This window comes from Rhamphochromis sp. 'chilingali', assembly GCF_963969265.1.
Source record: "Rhamphochromis sp. 'chilingali' genome assembly, chromosome: 15".
In the NCBI taxonomy this organism is placed as follows: domain Eukaryota; kingdom Metazoa; phylum Chordata; class Actinopteri; order Cichliformes; family Cichlidae; genus Rhamphochromis; species Rhamphochromis sp. 'chilingali'.
The window spans coordinates 15,479,830-15,501,762 of NC_137942.1; the positions used below are offsets into that span (position 1 = coordinate 15,479,830).

The window sequence follows — 21,933 nt, forward strand, 5'->3', positions numbered from 1 at the left end:
CTCAATACTTGAAATGTGCAATTCACTTGTATTTTTATTTTTATTCCTATTTATTCTATTTATCCCCTTCGTATATTTTATTTATATTTGTCTCTGTATTTATATATATATATAAAATATTCTGTAACTGTAACTTCTGTCGGTGCTGTGCTTTTTGGAAATCGAATTTCCCAGAGGAACCCACCCAAGGGATTAATAAAGTTCTATCTTATCTTATCTTATCTTATCTTATCTTATCTTATGCCTCCCACGTCTGTCCCGTGTTGTCACATGATGTAATGTTTGTTTTTGTTGGGACTGTGTATATAGTAAAGTAATAGCAGAAGGGAGGAAGGTGTTCCTCCTGAATACAATATTTCAATTAGCCTTAAATGATCTGCAAATGAATATGATGCAAATGGCTTGATCATAGTTTTTATTTGCCATAGTTTTAGTTTCTATTTATCATGACGACATTTATCTTTACACTTTACGCCGTGCTTGAGATTATTGTACCCGGCCCTAAAAATCTTAGAAATATGGTATCTACCGCCCCAGCCTTTGTCGTCGCTGGAGGGTCCGTGGGACCGCTCCAGCCTTCATCCGCCTTCGCTGGAGGGTCCGAGGGACCGCCCCAGCCTTTGTCGTCGCTGGAGGGTCCATGGGACCGCTCCAGCCTTCATCCGCCTTCGCTGGAGGGTCCGAGGGACCGCTCCAGCCTTCGTCGTCTGCTGGAGGGTCAGTGGGACCGCTCCAGCCTTCATCAGCTTCGTCTGCCTTCGCTTCAGCCATCCGTCTCCGCTGGAGGGTCCGAGGGACCGCTCCAGCCTTCATCCGCCTTCGCTGGAGGGTCCGAGGGACCGCTCCAGCCTTCGTCGTCTGCTGGAGGGTCCGTGGGACCGCTCCAGCCTTCATCGGCTTCGTCTGTCTAGATCAAACTTTTCACTTGGGGTTACATGTTTGATTTATGGGTGGGGGGAAATGTTACGTTTCGGTGTTGTCAGTGTTTTGTTTTTTGCGTGACTGTCATGTATTTCCTGCTTTACGTTGAAAGTCTGTGTTATCTTAATGTGTTCAGTTTATGTTTCCTTGTCTCGTCAGGTCTAATTTGCCCCAGCTGTGTTTCCCTCCTGTAGTCCATTCCCTGATTGCTCCTATGTATTTAAGCCTTGTGTTTCAGTATGTCATGGTCGCGATCTCCCCCGTGTTGTAAATAGCTGTAAATGGGTTTTGTCAATACTTTCGTTTTGGGATTTTGGTGGAGAGCCTTAGTGGGGGGTTTTTTCGTGTGTTTTCTCCTTATTTTTATTTTCCTGCGTTGCACGCCGGTTGCCTAGGCCGGGGTGTAACACTGCTCCCAATTTGGATTCAGACAGACAATATCTCTATCAAGATTAGCTTTAAAACCTATAATCTGTTTATACATTACTCTTTCAACATCTATCAATCTATGGTTTTCTTCCACAGCATGTCTTTGTGTTATCTTCATCCTCTTACCACAACCAGTTGTGGAAGATGGCCATCTCTCCCTGAGTCTGGTTCTGCTGGAGCTCATATGTGTCACATGGTTTTGGGGTTTTTCTCTGTTTGCATTGTTGCATTGTTGTAGTTTCTTTACCTTACAATATAAAGCGCATAAGGCAATTATCGTCATGATTTAGCGCTAAATAAATTCAATTAAATTGGAATTTAATTGAAGTGAATCATGAACAAAAATAAACTCAAGTATTCTGATGCATTTATAACTTACTTGTGTAAAACATCTCCAAAGATTACCCCTTTCACCAGATTAGCATTAATGTTGCTTTAACTACTCATTAACAGCTAACAGGTGTCACTGTAAGAGAAGATTCAGTGCAAATGTTTCATATAGAATTTCACAGAAAAGTGCCACTTGTGACATGACAACTGATATTTTAAAATTATTTTGAATCTTCTTTTTTGTAGTAACAATAATAGCAATAACTGTATAATTGGATTGGATACTGTAGAGGATATTCTATCTATCTATCTATCTATCTATCTATCTATCTATCTATCTATCTATCTATCTATCTATCTATCTAATGTTCAACATGGAGCAAAAAAAATAAAGAAAGCGGGATTATGTGAGAATAAAAATACTGGTACGATGTCACTGAAATCAGGCAAATAGATGTCCTGTGTTCAATCGTAGCTTCCATCTAAGCATCCCTTACTCGCTTCCGGGTCTTCGTTACCTGCCTTCTCGAGCTGTTACAGGTATAGGAGGCTGTGTCCCAATTCAGGGTCTGCACGCTTGAAGTACGCGCACTACGCACACTCCGCGTACTACGTACGGTGCGTACTATAAGTAGGAGAAGTGCGGAAGTGAGAGGCTTGTGAAATGGGACGGTCTAGCCTTCGTCACGCTGTTCAGGTTGCCTAGCAACCTGATAATAGCTATATCAAGCTATATAGTTTATGTCTTCCATATTTCCAACTATATCCATAATCATATACTGTGTATGCTACCATTGTATATAGTGTATTATCTTACTTTTTTTCATTGATTGTACTTATTTGTATTTTTGTATTTCCTTCTGATATCTGTACCTGAGCTGAGGTGACGCAAAAATTTCCCCGTTGTGAGATCAATAAAGTCTTATCTTAGCAACCATTATACTAACCGCGAGAAACGCGAGATTGTGTGACATAAATGAAGGAGAAAAAAATGTTTTGTTGGTCATTCATTGTTGTCATGACATCACTTTGATTAGTTGAGTATCTGAGGCTGAGGCTGAGACCACAGGACTGTAAAACATGATAGTTGGGCTTCATTTCATTTCAAGAGTAGTTAGTAAATAACAGTTAGCTCTTGTTGTTCATGAGACTAAAGTCATCTCACTGTGATATATATATATATATATATATATATATATATATATATATATATATATATATATATATATATATATATATATATATATATATCATAATAATCTGACAATACTATAATATTGGCCATATTATATTTACATTACCACAGTGAGATGACTTTAGTCTCACTGTTTGCAAGTGAGACTAAAGTGTTTTAATCAAAACAGAGAATCATCACATTCTCTGTTTTGGATTTTGCAAGTGTTTTGGATTTTGCAAGTGTTTTGGATTTTGCAAGTGTTTTGGAGTTTGTACGTGTTTTGTCTCTAGGGGCCACCGTACTAGGCAACCTGAGCAGCACGACGAAGGCTAGACCGTCCCATTTCACAAGCCTCTCACTTCCGCACTTCTCGTACTTATAGTACGCACCGTACGTAGTACGCGTAGTGCACGTACTTCAAGCGTGCAGACCCTGAATTGGGACACAGCCGGAGTCTTAAAAATGTTGCTGCTCCCTCCGATTGAATTGGTTACATTTTGGTTGATTTGGTGATACTCGTGTTTTTGTAGAGATCACCTGCGGATTGTTTCCTCTGAAGTTTTCCTTCCATCGATTGCTGGTATGTTTTAATATTGTGCCGTATTTTACGTTTATTTTACATCGCAGTAAACAGGTGTATTTATAGGTCGTAGTTGCAGAGAATCGGGAGACGCCGTTTGATCGGTATGTAACTTTGATTTTTCACGGTCTTAGCATTATTTCTGTCTTTTACTGTAAATGCTAAATTTACCGTGCATTCACATGTCTGGCCCTGGGTGGGCGGCTGACAGCATTACAGTGGAGCCGCTACTGTTTCTCTGGCATACACTAAGAGAAGTGCAGGTGCTTTGCCTTTATGCTTTGTATTCTCCCTTCTTTCGTTCGGGAATTATTCAATTCGAGCAGTTTGTGTTTATAACAACTTCCCAGTACTGTTGTTTGTACTTGTTGTGTATGTACATTTGGTTTTTGAACGAACGTTTCATTTGTAAATTGATAATATACAGTCCTGATCAAAAGTTTATGACCACTAGAAAAATGGTTATAAAAAAAAGAAAAGAAAAATTATTTGCATGGTTGGATCTTAACAAGGTTAAAGTGGAGCTTCAACATGCAACAAAAAGAAATGGGAATGAGACAAAACAGTTTTTGAGCATGCGATGTATTGAAAACAACAGGCTGATCAAAAGTTTCCGACCACATGCCTTTATAAGGCCAAATCTGTGCAAAAATGTGGATTCATTGTCATTTTTTGATAAGTAACTTTTGAGGTCCGCCGTCATTTTGGTGTGTTCATGTTACATCATTCCCTTTTACTCGCACTGCCACACACGCAAAAAAAAAACCAAACAAACAAACAAAAAAACCCACACACAAGAACATTGTATGTGTGCCTTGCTGTTCAACAGGTGCAGTAATTGGTGATTCCTTTTTGCTTTTCCGTTTGTGCTCTATCCTTTCATTATAATCTCCGATTATGACTGCAAAATCTGCATTATATAAACATTATTATTTTTATAGATAAATTAATAATTTGTTTCCTTTAACCAGGGGCTGAAGGAATTAAGTGGAAGTGAGTGGGTGCCTTAGTGGTGGTTTATGCACCCGTTGTTTGAGCTGCACCATAGTGTGTCTGCACCTGTATGTGCAAGTGAGCCATATGTGTGAGTTGGTGGCTTTTCTGGACTTGTCCTTGTCTGGCATCCCATTCACCTATAAGCCACAGCTTTGAATTGACAGTACATGTGCAATTGCAATTGCTCTTTTAATTTGATAAGTTTTAAGTGGATGTCAATAAATTGTTTATTTTACACTCAGGTCTGTTATAGACATGAATAAATAAACAGATAAATAGAGAATTTATAGGTTGGTGTTATCTTGGAAATAGCAAGTCTGTTTGGTGCAGTATCGCATTCAGATTAGGGCTGAACGATTATGGAAAATAATCTAATTGCGATTTTTTGCCCCAATATTGCGATTGCGATGCGATATGCGATTATTTTTTAAGGTCTTTGTCTTCTGTATTATTAAACAAAGACAAGCAATACATCATATAGTATGGCCAATACTATATTACATTAATTTTAAACTGTTCTTTCCTGGAAGACAGACCTCTGTTATGATGACATGAGGTGATGCATGAATTGATGACTGACATTTTTATTTAACTTCTTCAATCACAACAGTATATTTGAACATACACAATAGTTTATTTTTAGCTTACAAACATATGAGCATAAAGTGCTGACAAGGAACCCTGGTGTAAACATTAAAATGAAAGTCAGTACAATGTGCAGATTGCAGAAATATACATAAAAAAAATCAGTGGCTTTACCACACTCAGTTTTTCGACAAACTACTAGACAGTCATTCAATTAAAAAATAATATTAAATAAATAAAACTAATAAATAAAAAATACACACATCTTACTGATCTCTGCAGTCAGTAACATTACACATAAAGTGCAAACATAATAGCAATTGTATAAACACACACACAAACACGCCTTTAAAATTTAAAGGCGTGAAATTGGACGGTCTAGCCTTCTGATTAGCGTCACCGCTGTCTCGGTGGAGTTTAATAAACTCGGCCGTCTGCTTCTTGCTATCTAAAATATAACCAGACACTGGTGTAAATTCTCGACTGTCTCATACTTCTGTTTAATAAGTTTTCTGTTTGACGTTTAGTCAGCTGTGTGAAAACCAAGGAGGAACCCACCCGGGGGATTAATAAAGTTTTATTTTATCTAATCTAATAACTTTAATCTCAGCCAAACCGATTTACTCACGAACAAACAAAACACTGAAAAAAGCCCAACAATAACATTTTTAGGTTGTCTAAGTGACTTATATATTACGTTTAACCCGAGCAGCGAAACTCCGCGGTGATCTGAAAATGATGTGCCGGGAGTTGTGCCGTTCTCGGCCGCATCAGTAACCCTCGAGCTCCCGGCTAGCTGTCGAGCTGGTGGGTAGCAGACGCCTCTGAAAACGTCGAAGCACTTTTGCAAATATGGGATATCTTGATAAACCGAGCAGATATTTGATGTTTACACAACTACTTTCTCGCCTGAAAATATGTTAAAAGTTTATTTTGTGACCCTGAAAGATTAGTATGAGTAATTTTAAAACTTAGTAGCGGCCGCCATTGCTGGAAACTGGAGTTTGGCTGGGCCGCGCTATGAATTCTGGGATATGGTAGTAATTTGGACAGCCTTCGGCGAGTCGCTGTGACGTAATCGGTCTACAAATGCGGCCTCAGGAGGATGCAGCCTATGAATTTGGACATGTCCAGAGTATAATCGCAGCCTTTGCGGTTAGAAAATTGCACTTGATCATGTCGCGATATTATCGCAAATGCGATATATCGTTCAGCCCTAATTCAGATTATGACTGCAAAATCTGCAAACGGGACAAAAAACATGCATGAATTATGCTGTTTTTGCCTGCAAGGCAGTGAAGACAGGGATGGGGAACTCAAAGTTCTCAGATTTTGAGTCTCAGGTTGAAGTAGCAGCTTTACTAATATTGACCTGTGACTATTTCATGGATTCAGTGCAGCTGCTGAATAGATTACCTTCAGTGTCATTAAAAACACTGATAATGTTACTTAGGAAAAAAACACATCATAGTTAATCAAGGCCTTTTTAATAAGGTTAAAGTTTTACCCAGTTATGAAACAGCAAAACTGATTTTATATTTGGTAAATGCATATATTCTTGTATCTTTTGGAAAGTTTTGTATTAGGCAAATTTGTAAATGCATTGTTCTTTAGTTTCAGTTTGTGTATATTATGAAAACAATCTTGCCATGCAGTTGCATCACTTATTCAATCAATCTTGCTTCCTGCAGCCTTTCTGACCTTGTAAATAACATAAACATAGATGAATAACATAAATACATAAATACTGAAGACATGGAACAAATGTCATTTGTAAAGCAATGGCTTTACAGAACTTTTTAAAACCTCCTTTTGGAAACTCTTTTTTTTTTCCTGTTTCATCAAAACTGTGTTGACATTTTGACAGAATAGTAAAGAATGAGTGTCCAAAGAGCACATTTGCTTGTCATACCTAACAGTTACTGTTTGTTTGTTTGTTTTTTCTTAATGTATTTGTTTTCCAAAGTTATTTCTTTTTACATTTTTCCTAGTGGGTTTTAAAAAATATATATTGTCACATTTAAACAAAACTAAATGTCAGTGTTCCTATATTCAGCTCCTTATTTTTACATGTCCACTAAAATCCTTGAGCCAAACATCCAGCCATTTCCATCACCTCAGCAATAATACTACCTCTTCCACCTTTTCGCACTTACCCTTACTCATCCTCTGACTAGCATCTGTTTATGATCAGATCTGGTTCCACTCACCTCCTTTTGTTCTACTTACCTTCTCTTGCTTTTTTTCTTTTTTTTTCTTTTTCTTTTTAACCTTAATCAACTTTTGTTTTTAAAACTTCTACTTATTGTTCGACTTCTCCTTTTTTGTTTTTGTTCCTGACTGTTCCCAGTCTATGCCTTCTGGCTGACTTCACCCTCTCTGAAAGAACCTTTTCTACCGCATCTTCAATAGCAGGTAAACTATTTGAACTTTTGCTCTAAATGTATTGTTTATATATCTGCCTATTCCTAGCCATTTTGTTGTTTGATTAGAAATTACAATTTATCTTTCAGTTTTTCTTTGTGGTCATGGATGATTTTGTGCGAAACAAACTGACTGAATGGGATCTACAAAAGTGGATGGATAAATTTGAAGGTAAGGTATTACTATGCATCACTGATGAGCACAGATTTTAAACAATATTGATGTGATGCAGTGTTTAACACGTCAGTTTGGCAAGCGAAAGGTCACTGGATTATTTCCAGCTGGAGATTTGGGTCTGTATCAGGAAGAGCATATCGTCTTTCTTCTACTGGGGCGACCGTGGCTCAGGGGGTTGGGAAGTGCATCTGTAACCGGAAGGTCGCCAGTTTGATCCCCGGGCTCTCTGTCCTGGTCGTTGTGTCCTTGGGCACTTTACCCTACTGTCAGTCTGTCCCAGGGCAGCTGTGGCTACAACTGTAGCTTTCCTCCACCAGTGTGTGAATATGAGAGTGAGTGAATAGTGTCCTGGTTGTACATGCCCAGGAGGCATCCTTGTCAGATGCCCGAACCACAGAGCAGTGGCTCCTGGGTGACTTCTACCCTTTGGAGGAAGCCCATTTCCGCCACTTGTATCTGCGATCTTTCAGTCACTCACAGCTCATGACCATACGTGATGGTAGGGATGTAGATCGACTGGTTAATTGAGAGCTTTGCTTTTACACTCAGCTCTCTCTTCACCACGATGGAACAGAACAACGTCCACATCAATGCAGCCGCAGCACCAATCTGTCTTTTGATCTCCTGCTCCCTTCTCCCATAACTCATAAACAAGACCCGAGATATGTAATGTACTTAATGCTATGTGGACCAAGCTCATGCAACAGTTGTTTAAGGATCGAATGGCCCAAAACAATGGGTCAGACACCAAATAATCCAGAAACAACACCCACTGTGTGAAATCTATAATCCAGTTTTGAGATCCTTTCCCAAACGCCTTAACGCCCACTCACATCCTGGGCCTGTTGACCTCAAGAAATCACATGGGTGGGGCTTGGTTTCACAATAAGTTCACCTGAAACCTTGGCTGATTGTTACCTAAACACATTTTCACACGTTGGCTCGTGTGAATAGTAGTAGTAGAGGATCAACAGGGGGCTCTTGACCCCCTTGGGGGACACTCCCCTAGGACTTAAATCTGGGACTATCCACTATTTGGCCCTAGAACTGAAGAAGCTTCTCGGATGAGCGGTGAAACGTCTTCAAGCAACTTAAAGAAGTCCAGACACTTTTCTTTCTAAGCTCTTTAGACTACCATGACCTGGATGACTGAGAACCTTCACAGACATGTGTAGTAATTTTAAAATGATTTGCACTTCTGCATTACTAAGATTTATTTAATTACAGATGAAGAAATTACAGAGGAAAGCTTTTATGAACTTAATGATGAACTCATTGATAAATTGATTCCAAAAGTTGGACCAGGATTAAAGTTCAAGAAGAGATTCAAGCAGTTAAAGGTAATTTTACTGTATGCAATTTAATATTTCTTATATTATTTTGTACATTGTAAGATTTGGTCTGATAAATCTCAATTTATGCAAATCTGTGTTAGAATTACATTGGTATCTGCAAATTACAGATTAAAACAAAACTATTTACCGGGCCTCTTTTGTTGTTGCTAGGAAAAACAAAGTGCAAATGAGGAAACAGTCAATTTATCTGCTAAAGTAAGTTAGATACAATTTTGCTATAACTGGCTAAGATCAATGATAGCAATTATGTATTTCAGTTATTTTGCACTCATTTTTTGTATTCACTATTAACAGGAGCAAAAAGATGCACCTGAATTAGATCGGGTAAGAATTATATATGTACACACACATTAGGGATGCACCGATACCGGTATCTGGTATCGGCCTCGATACCACATTTTCTAAAGTACTCGTACTCGTTAAAAGTCCCCCGATACCAGGGACCGATACCATGGTCTGAGACCTATCTATGTTGAGCGGCATGTAAGGGGTTAATCACAGGTGCCGAGTGCCCGCCCCCAGGCCCCGGCTGCAGTTCAGAGCGGGGAGAAGGCGAGGCGAGACATATCAGCCGTGTGGAACTATTTTAAAGTGAATGAAGACAACAAAACAAAGGCGGATTGCAAATTGTGCTCAGCGAAATTGTCCAGAGGAGGCTCAAAAGGTAGCGCATTTAACACAAGTAATTTAATCAAGCACCTAAAATCCCAACACGACAACGAGTACAAAGAGTTTACCCACGCTCATTTACCCATGCTTATTAGCACAGAGGAGCATAGCTGATGCTATAGCAGTGGGACCGAAAATAGTTGGGCATTTGAAACATTCCGCCTTAGCCTACTCCCGCCTCGAGGACATTCAGGGACAGCTCAACCAGCCAATAAAGAGACTGCAGCAGGACGTACAGACGCGCTGGAACAGCATTTATTACATGCTCCAGTCCCTCATTGAGCAAAAGTGAGTGCTGGGGTGTATGTGTTCGAGCATCTCACCGCTCACCAATGGGCTCTTATGGAGACGACTGTTGCCATCCTCACCCCCTTTGAGGAACTAACTAAAAAAGTGAGCAGCTACGACGCACTAGCCTCTGATGTCATGCCAGCTGTGACTGTGCTAGTGAGACTTCTAAACAGAGAAACAGACGAGGACCACGGCGTCAAGACAATGAAAGCAACCTTACTGGCAGCTGTCAAGAAGCGCTTCAGTGACGTCGAGAACAACCCACTGTACTTCATCTCCACCATATTTGACCCAAGGTAAAGTCTGTGTGCTATAGGTATTCAATGATAAACTACAGTACTAAATGTAAGATTATTTTACATCTGAAATATATATTTGTAACTAAAATACACAAATACATGAATATGTTGCATACAACATGCTTTTCATTTTAAATAAATGTTCTTAATTCCAAACCAGTCCCTTGTTTTTTTTTTTTGGTTTTTTTGTTAAATTATAGGACTAAAGCTGTTACCTGTAAATTTAAATCATGTTTTTATTAAGTACTCGGTATCGGTATCGGCGAGTACTGAAATGCAAGTACTCGTACTCGTACTCGTTTTCCAAAAAAGTGGTATCGGTGCATCCCTAATACACACACACATATATATATATAATCTCATGCATTAATATGTACATTGATCCCCAGGTTTTGCCATCCACAAGTGGTGAAGGTAAGATGTATGCCATCTTATTTATTACAAGCAGTATTAAGCAGTATTTTCAAGACAACAGTCACTTGGACAGAATAATATCATTGAAATTAAATATTAAATTTGACTCCTGAGCAAATCCCAGATAACAAAGTTGTATATTTATCCTTTTCTTTAAATATTTTTCTATCCAATTAGGAAAGAGAAAGTTCGACCTACCGGACGAGTCCAGCAAATTGCAACCACCAGCTAAACGACAACGTAGCTCCCAACCATTGGGTATTTCTCTCTAAACATTGGCCATTAAACAAATCTGCCATTTTTTAATGTATTGGTTTATTGGTGTAAAAGTATGTTATTAAAATTTAATTTTGAAGAGGCAACAACATGAGTGCTACATATACCATAATTAAAGTTACCATATTGTGTGCCTGATACATTACATTCACACAGGCCCTCCCAGGCCCCCATACCTGGGAGGGCCTGAGATGCTCCCAGAGAGGGAAGACCCGACGGGACAAACATGCATTCCCACTCTCATGCACACATATACACATACTCTGCACTCACCCAATATGGAGACAAACAGAAAAGGACACTGTACACACACCCACACTCCCCAAACATACTCTATATCCCAGGTCCAGGTACCCTGGCCCCCGAACTGGAGTTACTCTTGCTGAGACTGGCAGGAGCTGAACCACTCCCTGAAGTGGTAGCTTAGTGAGCTGTGATTGGCAGGGCTGGGTTTACTCATATTTCTCCTCTTCCAGCCTATGGGCTGGTTAATGGATCCTAAATGTCATTTGTATGAATGTAGATTAATGACAGTTGAAAGCTTCAGGCTGGAGGATCCTTTCAGTATCTTTGCTATTCTCAGGATTGCGCTCTAACACATAGAGCTCACATGGTGTTTCTGGGATCTGTTGTAGTCACCCTCCCAGTTTGGGCATTACTGCCCTGAGTGCTCTGATTACCATGGTGGGGACCACTCTGCTTTCACCCTTCACATCTTATAAAGTTCTTCTCTCAGCCCTTGGAATTTCTCAAGCTTCTCGTTTTACTTCTTCCTAATTCCATCATATCTTGATATAGTTACATCTATCACTACAGCCAGTCTTTTTGTGCTTGTCCACCACTACTATGTCCAGTTGGTCTTTGTTAATGCGTATCTGGAAGAATCTTTGCTCAGTCACTCTTAGCCACCCTGGTGGAAATATCCTATTTGAACTTGGGACTTCCTTGTTATACTCAGCAAAGATATTCCTGTATACTTTTCCAACAATTTTGTTCTGGCATTCCATGTTCCTCCTAGCATCTTGCAATTTGCTGTTATGTGGTGCATTGTTTCAGGGTGTCTCAACACAGCCTGCACCTGGAGTCTTGCCTGGTGTGGTTGTGTCCAGTTTCTACGGATCATATCCTTAGCACTTGTCACTGTGCTGCTCTCATTAGTGTCTCTGTGCTATCTTTTCAGCCCATCTTCTTTCTTGGATATCTGCTCCCTTAGGTATTCACTAAGTACGTGATCAATTGAGAGCATCTTCCCATTCGTTCTGCTTGGGTTTTTTGGGTTTTTTTTTTTTTTTACCTCCGGGCCGAGGCTTAAGGATCCTTTCAGTATCTTTGCTATTCCCAGGATTCACAACAAAGACCAAGGATCTTTGTTGGTTCATCCTGGATAGTGGTTTTGACAACTTCTTTGTGCTTAGTGTACAATGCCAGGGTGCTGGATTTGTCATTATACCCTCCATGTATGGTAAGAAGCATTCTTGTCTAGATTTCTGTTTGTCTTCTTTTGCCTCTATTGGTCCTTGAGGCCCCTGTGATGTTTATTGAGGCCAGTTTAGGGAGATTGCTGTGGTCTGCTCTTAGCTCCACTAGCCACTGAGCATTATTGTTATGTTGTCCTTCTTCCATTTGCTCTTCTAGCATTGCTCCATCTCCAGGCTTAGTGGGGCTGCTGTTCTCATATTCTTCCCGTGCCACTTAGCGTACACCTTGGAAGGTTTACTGAAGAGCATCTGCTTTCACCCTTCACATCTTCTAAAGTTCTTCTCTCAGCCCTTGGAATTTCTCAAGCTTCTCGTTTTACTTCTTCCTAATGACATCATATCTTGATATAGTTACATCTATCACTACAGCCAGTCTTTTTGCTCCATCTCCAGAATTGGTGGGGCTGCTGTTCTTATATTCCTCCAGTGCTACTTAGCGTACACCTTGTATGGTTTACTGAAGAAGGACATCTGGCTTGTCCTCCTGGCCTCTATCTTTCTGGTGTACCTCTTCAGGTGGCTAGTGAAGGCTATGAGTCTTTGCTTCAGGCATGGGTAGCTTGCTGTACTTCTTAAGCATCCCTTTCTTCATCACACCTTTCTGGAGCTCTTATAATTGGCTAACTTCCATCCTTGCTGCCTTGATCTTGGCCTCTAGTCTCCTTTTTCATGGAGGATACTGCTTCTTGTGGCCTTTTTTTTATCTTGTATCCAAGCATCCCAAAGATCACTGCTTCTGTGGTGTAGATCAACTGGTTGGTTTCAGTGATGGTCATAGTAAAGATGATCCATAATGCTGCATTCAGTTCTTCTAATAGACTGTCAGAGGATACATCTCATACTCTTGGTAATCAACCATGGAGGATCCAGGTTTCCAGCGTAGCCACAATATTTTCTTTAAGCTCAGCTGCTCTCGTGCTCAATCCCTTCAATACACCAGTTGTTCTTGGAGCTCTGTGAGATCTGGTGATCATAAAATCCCCTCTGACCTGACGTGACCTGTCCCACCGTTGCCATAGCATTTGCGTTATACAGCATCAGTCCTGAGTTGTGTTAGCAGTTACTTCTCTTGGATGCTGGAACAATGAGATACTTGTTGTTTTACAATTAGTCTAGATGTTAGTCTAAACAGGTTTAATCAGATTGGTAAAGCTGTTGTTTGGTCAGCATATCTTAGTTGCACTGCAATGTAGCATAAAGCCACACTTTAAAGATTAGGTGTGGCATATCGTCAAAGTAGCCATTCATTTTACCGTAATCCTTGAATCTCTCCCAAATTATGTCCTTTCATCTATTTTCTTACCATGGTAATTTCACCTTTCTCCATTCCTTTTTCACTCTTTTGGGAACTGCTGTTCCTCCTGTACTTCTCTATGGTGGATGCGAGCAACATCAGCCTCCTGTGAGTGTGAGGGCCTGTTACTTGTTGGTGTCGGTGTCAGTTACCTTGACATATTTTGTTGCATTTATTGTAAGTGGATTTTTTTTCTCTTTCTCTCTTAGCTTTTCAGATTCATCTTTTCACCACTTCTTCCAGATCTGACAGTAGCTGAACCAAAAAGTGGGGGGTTTTCAATGAGTCCATGAAGCAAGACTGATCGAATGTGAGAATTAGAGAGATTACTTTGTGTAAGGTTACTGAGACAACTGGGGTGGATGATATTCTCCTTTATTTTTCTCAGGGATCTGTATGTGGTGCGGCTGTTTTGGTTGATATGCTTCTACAATGTCACATGGAGGTGGGACAGTGCAGTTAGACTGACAGACCAAGGTGGTGGACTACCGCCGAAAGGTTTTTGCCAGTGTGGTGCTAGGCACAGTCCAGCTATGAAATAAACCTTTTGACTCAGGAATAAAAATACAGCCATCGTAATCATCACAAAACACTGTACCAGCACTGTATGCCGCCAAAGATATTCTAGGTTGCATGGGAGTTTTCCAAACCAATCTATATGTGTTTTTTGGGATTCACCAGGGTATTTGATCCTGTGAGAAAAGTCTTTTGCGTCAAATTCAGATTCGGACTCGGATTAACAGTAGAAGATGGATGGATCCATAGGTTTATAGCTCTTGCTAAATAGTTGTTTACTTCTTTGCTTACAGAAGCAATCGTGCTGTCTGATGTAAAAAACATAATGAAATTCGTCCATGCCAGACTACACGAAAAAGACAAGCTCAGTGCTTTCCTGAAGTGAGTATTACGTTTCCATATCCTTTGTTGTGTCTGTATAGCCATGTTAGAAAGCCATGTTTGTTTGTTTGCCAGCAAGTGATTCTAGAATCATAAATAATCATGGTAACATGGACATTCATTCCTTATTTAATTTGTAAGACTCAAGACCTTTTTACTATTACTTACTTTATTAGTTAGTTTAAAGTTGTATTGCTGACAGACAGGTTATAACAGAAAATGAATTCTTCCAATGCTTTTAGTGTGGATCACAGTTAGTCTCACTTGGATTCGATTTAAGTCTGCCAGACTTTTATTCTGTATAGTACAGCTACTTTTATTTGCTGTTTATGGTATCCATAAATTTGAGGTAAAAATTAAATTCTTCAGCTACTAAATTTCTATAATTTTTTCTGAGATAGCATCTAAAAGATTGAGTTCTTAGCAAAAACAAAAGCTATAGAAACGTGAAAAGCATTGTGATGATTATTTGTGTAGTCAGTTGGATCAGTTAACCCATATTTACAATCTTATTTAACAGGAAAAAAATTAGTGATTTGGAGACAGACAAGAGGGAGCTGGTTGGTGTCTTTGGTAAAACTGGGGCTGGAAAGAGTTCTCTGATAAATGCCATCATTGAAGAGAAGAACCTTTTGCCTTCTGGAAGTGTCAGTGCATGCACCTCAGTCATGATCAAAGTGGAGGCTAACATGCAAGGCTCTAACTATGAGGCAGACATTGAGTTCATCACACCAGAGGTAAATTAGTTTTAGCTGCAGAAATATAATTTCTTAGTATTCTGGGTTTAGGCCCTTTTAATAAAACTGAAAAGCATTTTTGTTTTTAAGGAGTGGAAAGATGAGTTGTGGTCATCTCATCAATTTCTTGGGGATAATGAAGACTGTGAAATGGATGTTGATAATGACTATCATGACATCAGTGAAAAGTTTTCAGCGCTCTATGGAGAAGAATGGAAAGGAAAGTCCTCTGAAGATCTCATGGATGGAAAATATTTCAGAGAAATTCCAGAATTTCTCCAAGGCAGGAGGAAGATTTTGACATGTGAATCAGTAAGACATCACCGCTCTATTACTTACTGACGCATTCTTGCAAGGGTGATGTATTCAGGATGGTATAATTTACATACAGCTTTGGTTTCAGTAATCCTCAACTGTGCAACTTAACTAGTGTGCCCAATATACATCACATGTATGAGACCATTGTCCACTAACTAAAAATCTGTTCTATTTTGTTATATTATCTGTCATTAGTTCATAGTTTCTTTTTAGCCCTGTGATGGACAGGCAACCCTGTCCAGGGTGTAACCCAATTTGCCATATGGCAACTGGAATAGGTCTGTGCCCCCTTGTGACCCTAGATTGAATAAGTCGAAGAGAATGAATGGATGGATCTATCAACTTTTTCTATTTGAAAAGTTGGTTCAAAATTCAAGTACAGCTGAAGTATGTGTGTTTTTTGAGTCATTTTAATAAAAGTTGTCACATTTCAGGATTTTACTGCTGTTAAATGTCACAACAGGTCAAATTTGATCTGACCAGTATCTAAGGGTTAAATTACACCAAAACAGTCCTACTCTGAACAAATGCAAATCTGTACTTGCAATGTGCATTGTTTAAGTTGAATTTAACTTTGGAGAAGAGGACAAGGTGCAAGAACCCAGACTTTAATAGTCTGATTCTGGGTTATGATTTTACAATTTGCAACACAGTGAATGTGTGAAATAAATTAGGCCCACAATCCCATTTGTGCTCCCAATGTGATGCACTGATCTGGTATTAAAACCAGAGATTCTTACAAGGCTCCTATTTGGGGTCTTCCTAACATCAAAGCTGGTTGGGTTCGTAAGGAGTTCACATTTGCTTTAAACACAGGAAAAACATGCAAGTAAGTAAATATCTTAAAAATAAATGAAATATTTATTTTTCTTCTGTGTGCACTGTTTTTTTTAAAAATGTGCTTTTCTGTCATATTTTCTGCTGCTCTAATGGTTTAACTTGTAAAACACCTGTAGTGCTTAGAGTAATGATGTCTTACTTTTTTAAAATTATTGCAGGCTAAAGAACTCTCTGCAAGATGTGTCAAATACACAAGAAGTGACTCTAAACAGGGAAATGATAAAGATGTAAAGAAGTGGTACTGGCCTCTAGTGAAATGTGTGACTGTCAGGGTGCCAAACAATGATTTTCTCCAGCATGTGACACTTGTGGACCTTCCTGGAAATGGTGACCGTAACAAGAGTCGAGATAAAATGTGGAAACAAGTAATTTATTCACATATTCACTGCTGTCTATTTTTAAATATGAAGTTTTGATAATAAGTTACTTACAGTTGAATTATAATATTCTTTCAGATTGTTGAAAATTGTTCTGCTGTGTGGATTGTAACTGAGATTAATAGAGTAATCGCAGAAAAAGAAGCCTGGGAGATCCTGGAAAGTGCCAGCAGCTATATTGGAAATGGTGGCGAGTGTCGACAAATCCTATTTATCTGCACTAAGTCAGATCACATTGAAGATTCAGATGATCAGTAAGTACGTTGTGACACAAAATGTGTATAGCTGCACACCCAATTCTGGAAAAGCTTTAGGTGTCAGACAGATGCCCCACAACAGGCTCTAGAATACTTCGGTATACCATAGAAGTTCAAGGTCAACTTAATAACTTCAAGCTACCAGTGACCAGTTCCAGTGGCTGTAAAATGAGCCCCAGTTTGCAATCCTCATGGTGCCACCTTCTTTCCAGAGAAGTGAGGTTTTCCCCTTATAACTCTTCAAACAAGCCATACTTGTTTAGTCTTTGTTCTAACCATATCATTGTGAACTTTGACATTTAGAATGCTAACTGAAGCCTGTAGAGCTTGACATGTAGCTCTTGATTGTTTTTTGTATTTCCCCGAATTTCACTGAGAATTTCAGTCTGACCTTCAGGTGAATTTTCTTAGATGGCCACTTATAGGATTGTCTCAACAACAACGTCTGCTTTTAAAGTGGTGCTCACTCGTTAATTAATTGATCAAGTGCATTTTATCAGCAGTACCTAGCTGTTACGTACCCAGTGAGGGTGCACTTATTGCTTACTTTAAAAGGGTCTAGTTAGAGACTCCCCCTTACTGTCCAACTATATGTGCAAATATCTTTTCTTCTAGTTCAGCAGCTCAACGCCGGGACCTCATAGTTAAAAGAAACATGCAAGTCAAAGATGAAGTGAGGAAAGAATTCAGCAGGCTACACAAAATTAAGGTGAGCAAGCTGAAGAAAACTAACACAACAACTCTTTTTAATGTTAAGATTGTGTTCAAATGAAATCCATTTTCCCCAGAAACACTTCACTGTTGACCATTTCAAGGTCTTCACAGTGAGCTCCAAAGAGTTTCTAAAAAAGAAACGCTTAAATGCAGATGAAACTGGTAGGTAAAGTCTCCTTAAATGACAATATTATAGCTAAGAAATTTTTTTTTTTTTTTGCATTTTTTAACTGAAGCAAGAGTGAACGATTGGATTTAAATCAAAGTATGCACAGTCATGTAAAATTTCAGCATTCAAATTCCTTTTAACAGAAATACCCAAACTTCAGCAATTTTTGCAAGATCTCAATGACCGTCACTCAGAGACATTCAACTTTGTGTCTGGAGCTTATGGGATTCTGTCTTTGATTCAAGGGGCCAACTGCAGAGGAGTGGTAAGTGGTAATAAATACTCAGATTTGTGATTAATATGTTTTTAAAGCTGTGTTTATTGAAAGTAAGTTTAGTAAAGTGTGTTCAGTTTCACTGGAAAATGACAAGGTGCACATGAAATGTGAATCTTAAAGATTTTTAGGAAAGCGCAACAGCAAAGTAAAAATACAACATTTTATAAAGCAGAATAAAACACAATTTTCAACTGCTTGAGAAAATAAAAGAAATTTACTCAGAAGGGAATTTTTAATCAAAGAATATTGGTATGATGTATGTTTTTAAACAGTTTCATTAAGTCCTGAAAGCATGTTGTAAGTGAGGAGAGGGCCAGTAGAACAGTTCTTGCTATTGTGTTAGATATTCTTACATTCTTAGACATGAATAAGAAAGTGCCAGGATAGCACTTCTCTAAGATAAGTTGCAGGTTGTGAATAATCCAATATTGGATGTTGCGTTGAGTGAGTAGTTGATGAATTAGTAATTTTGAATCTCAAAGTTCTGTCCAAACAAACCAAAAAATATTGCCCATACCTATTCCTTAATCTGAAATGCTGCTTTTTTTTCTTTTTCTTTTTTTCGCTTGTATTTTTACTTTTGACTCGTTTGTGAAGCTCTTTTTAAAATTGATATAGTTTGATAAAAATTGTAACATGTTCTTTTTTTTTTTAAATTTATTTTAGGCTAGCAAAAAACATGTGTGTGGAGAACTTGAGAGAACAATGAGCCAACAACTTACGCAAGTCGCAAAAGCAATGGCAGAGGCCTATAGGACTTTTGAGAGATGCCTTAGCGAGGGAGTTGAAAGCTCCATCTGTTCATATGGACAAAAACTGAAGACCTTCTTGTATTATGTATGTATAAGCTAGCTCCATCAACACAAGGAACTTTGCATTTTATATGATTATGTGTTAAAATGTTCTCTACTTTGTTTCAGAGAAAGAAGGGTAGTGCTTTTCACGGGACACTAAAGCGTGTTGTTCAGAGTGGTGGCATCTACAAACAAAAAAAAGGGAAGCAAATAAACATTAACATGATGTTAGCTTCATACTTGATGGACAGCATTGATGAAGATTTCAGAAAGACCTTCCCGTAAGGATACACATTATATACCACACCTTTTAACAAATAAAAACATGAAATGGATATGTAAAAGTCAGTTTTAAAATAAAAAATTCTACTTCTGTCTGTTAAAAGCATCCTGTTTAAATGTTTCAGAAATGAAGTTAAATGCGGCGCATTTAATGGTGTAATTGAAACATTTTCACTTAACACCGATTTTTTGAATAAATACCACAAAGATGTTGAACTGCAGCTGAGATTTCTCAAGACAGAGGTAAAAGATTAAACTTCCCAATATTAGTGAAAACAGAAAAATAATGATATATATATATATATATATATATATATAATTTTTTTTTTTTTTTTTTTTCTAAGGAGGAAAAAATCAAGGCAAAACTCAATAAAATCATCCGGACGCAGAAGAAAGATGTCTACAACAGTGTGACACAGAAAATTAAAGAAATTATGGAAGAAAGCTACATCAGTAATAAAGAGATTTATAAGTTGCCACTAAGATACATTTCTTTTTATCATGATTCTGCATCAAAAGTCTGACAGACGTTTTATGTCTTACTCTAGAGGCCGCAGCATTCAGAGGACCAGGCACACTGAACAACATGAGGGAGACTATTGAGAGACATGTGCACTCAAATAAGAGCATGTTTGAGCAGGCGAAAAATACCATGTTGGAGAAGCTGAATGCCTTGATGGTTTGTTATATTTTATATTTAAACATATTTATATTTGAACACAATTTAAACCATACTATTGCACATCAATTTTCCTTTGTCCAATATTCACACCTGCCTTTTTCTGTTTGAGTGGATATTATAAGAAATGTGTGTTTCCTTGAGTACTTTCCTCAGTCCTAGCAACCTCTAACGCATCTTAAGTTATGTTTTTAAAATGTATTTCTCACTGGTTCTTTGATAAGTGATTAAAAGTTTGGTACTATCTTAGCAATACATCCTAGAGACGCTGCAGAAAACGATGATGGAATCAATTGAACTCTCACTTAAGACTGATAACTGCTCACTTCCAGGTAAACATTTCTAAAGACAATAAATACAACTTCAACTTCACCAAAACCTGAATATCTTATTTTTAATATTTTTGACTTTTTTTTGTTTGCTTGTTTTAGATTTTTCAGCAGAGCTTTCACTGGTGAAGGAAAATTATGTCAAACTTGAAAATAGCGCAGTCGTCAGATGAAGAAATGTCACTAACTGAGGGAATATCAAAAGGTCATATTTTGACTAGGAACTGATTCCACAATGTTACTAATGAGATTCTCAATTTCAATATTGTATTTGTTTTTTAAACATACAAATTTCAATACATATTTTAAGCAAATATGATTTCCATTCATGTTCCATGTTATGTTATGATTTTTAAGTGTATCTTTTCCATAGTTTTTGATTCTTTCAAGCGTATGTTTTGTTTTCAATTTTAAATTTAAGTGTTTGTTTTTACTATTATTATTATTATTATTATTATTGTACCAACAACAGTTTCTTTTCAAAATGTGTCCTACATTCGTTCTACTTAAACACACTTAATGCAGTTCAGAAATCATGTCTTTGGTAACATCATTACCAAAGACATTATATTGTTGTGTTGATGTATTTTCTTTTTAATCTTGCAGCTTTTTGCAATTTATTTTACTTTTGTCAGTAATAAGCAGAGATTTGTAGAGATTGTTTTCAAAAGTGTGTGAAAGAGTGAGGCAAGTTGGTTACTGTCAGTGGTAGCAGTGAAATTTTCCTTCAGTTAAAAGCAAATAAAAATGTATGTTCTCAGAAGAAGTTTAGTTAAAACAAATAAAAGCATGTAACCACAGATAAGATGCAGTGATGTGGTGGAGGACATGCAGAGGGTGTGACTGAAGAGAATCCCAAGAATAGAGTAAAATGAGGCAGATCTGCTGTGGCGACCCCTAAACAGAAGCAGCTGAAAGAAGACGATAGTTTCACATGTATCTTCCTTTTCAACAATTGCTCTTTATTTATCTATGTTGTTGCAATTCTCTTACAAAAGTCAGTAAGGTTTTAGAGTAAGTGTCCAAGTAGAACAGTTATAACAGTTTTGGCAAGTTTCTTTTAATATTTTTTATTCATTGGTCACAGAGCTGAGACATACTCCACAATAATGGTCTTGAATTAAAAGTTTTTAAGGACAAAGATTTACTTATTGTACGATGATGGTTCATATCAATGACCACATGAGAAATGTTGCAAAATAGAAGAAACTGTTAAACTACGACGAAAATGACATCATTCAGCTATTTGCAACATTTTTTTATTTGTTTTTAGTTCAATCTGCTCTAAATCTAAAGGTGTGCATGTGTTTGATATTGTAAACTGTTCAATAAAACAATAGTAAAGGTGCAAATTGTGAGAGGGTAACTGTTAGAGTTTGTATTGTTGATTGTTATTTATGCTTAGAAATATTTAACCATAGATGCTTAGAGGTGTATAATCAATTGTGTAGTGATAAGTTGTGTGATCTTTAACAGGCTACAGAGGCTTGGTGTGCATTCCACACTAGAATGCACACCTACATCCTGGGAGCACGGGAAGAGGTCGCATCTTGTTTTAATTGTTTTAT

At 38.0% G+C, this 21,933-nt stretch overlaps 1 protein-coding gene across 5 annotated transcripts; it reads left to right on the forward strand.

Moving 5' to 3' along the window:
• Positions 1-3,235: 3,235 nt before the first annotated feature.
• LOC308411165 (nuclear GTPase SLIP-GC-like) lies at positions 3,236-21,883 on the forward strand. 5 transcript variants are annotated; one of them, XM_080904939.1, is made up of 24 exons: positions 3,236-3,437; positions 3,504-3,541; positions 7,369-7,433; positions 7,532-7,613; positions 8,847-8,959; positions 9,125-9,169; positions 9,269-9,298; positions 10,623-10,647; positions 10,825-10,905; positions 14,505-14,592; positions 15,113-15,329; positions 15,420-15,641; positions 16,646-16,852; positions 16,943-17,118; positions 17,737-17,830; positions 17,910-17,997; positions 18,148-18,269; positions 18,948-19,118; positions 19,202-19,356; positions 19,483-19,600; positions 19,702-19,810; positions 19,906-20,036; positions 20,287-20,368; positions 20,468-21,883. In XM_080904939.1, exons 4-24 carry the CDS (start codon positions 7,547-7,549, stop codon positions 20,536-20,538), a joined length of 2,412 nt encoding a protein of 803 aa, XP_080761065.1. In that variant the 5' UTR covers positions 3,236-3,437; positions 3,504-3,541; positions 7,369-7,433; positions 7,532-7,546; the 3' UTR covers positions 20,539-21,883. The 5 variants fall into 5 exon arrangements, with proteins under 5 accessions (XP_080761065.1, XP_080761066.1, XP_080761064.1 ...); XM_080904940.1 differs by lacking the exon at positions 3,504-3,541 and having other exon boundaries at positions 7,511-7,613; XM_080904938.1 differs by lacking the exon at positions 3,504-3,541.
• The last annotated feature ends 50 nt before the right edge of the window (positions 21,884-21,933 follow it).

What these genes read in the sequence shown, in the direction of transcription:
- LOC308411165 (XM_080904939.1), top strand. Translation starts at nt 7,547, where the DNA reads ATGGATGATTTTGTGCGAAACAAACTGACTGAATGGGATCTACAAAAG. An exon ending in GAGATAAAATGTGGAAACAA is followed by an intron (nt 16,853 to 16,942) that starts GTAATTTATTCA and finishes ATATTCTTTCAG; the next exon opens with ATTGTTGAAAATTGTTCTGC. An exon ending in TATGGAAGAAAGCTACATCA is followed by an intron (nt 19,811 to 19,905) that starts GTAATAAAGAGA and finishes GTCTTACTCTAG; the next exon opens with AGGCCGCAGCATTCAGAGGA.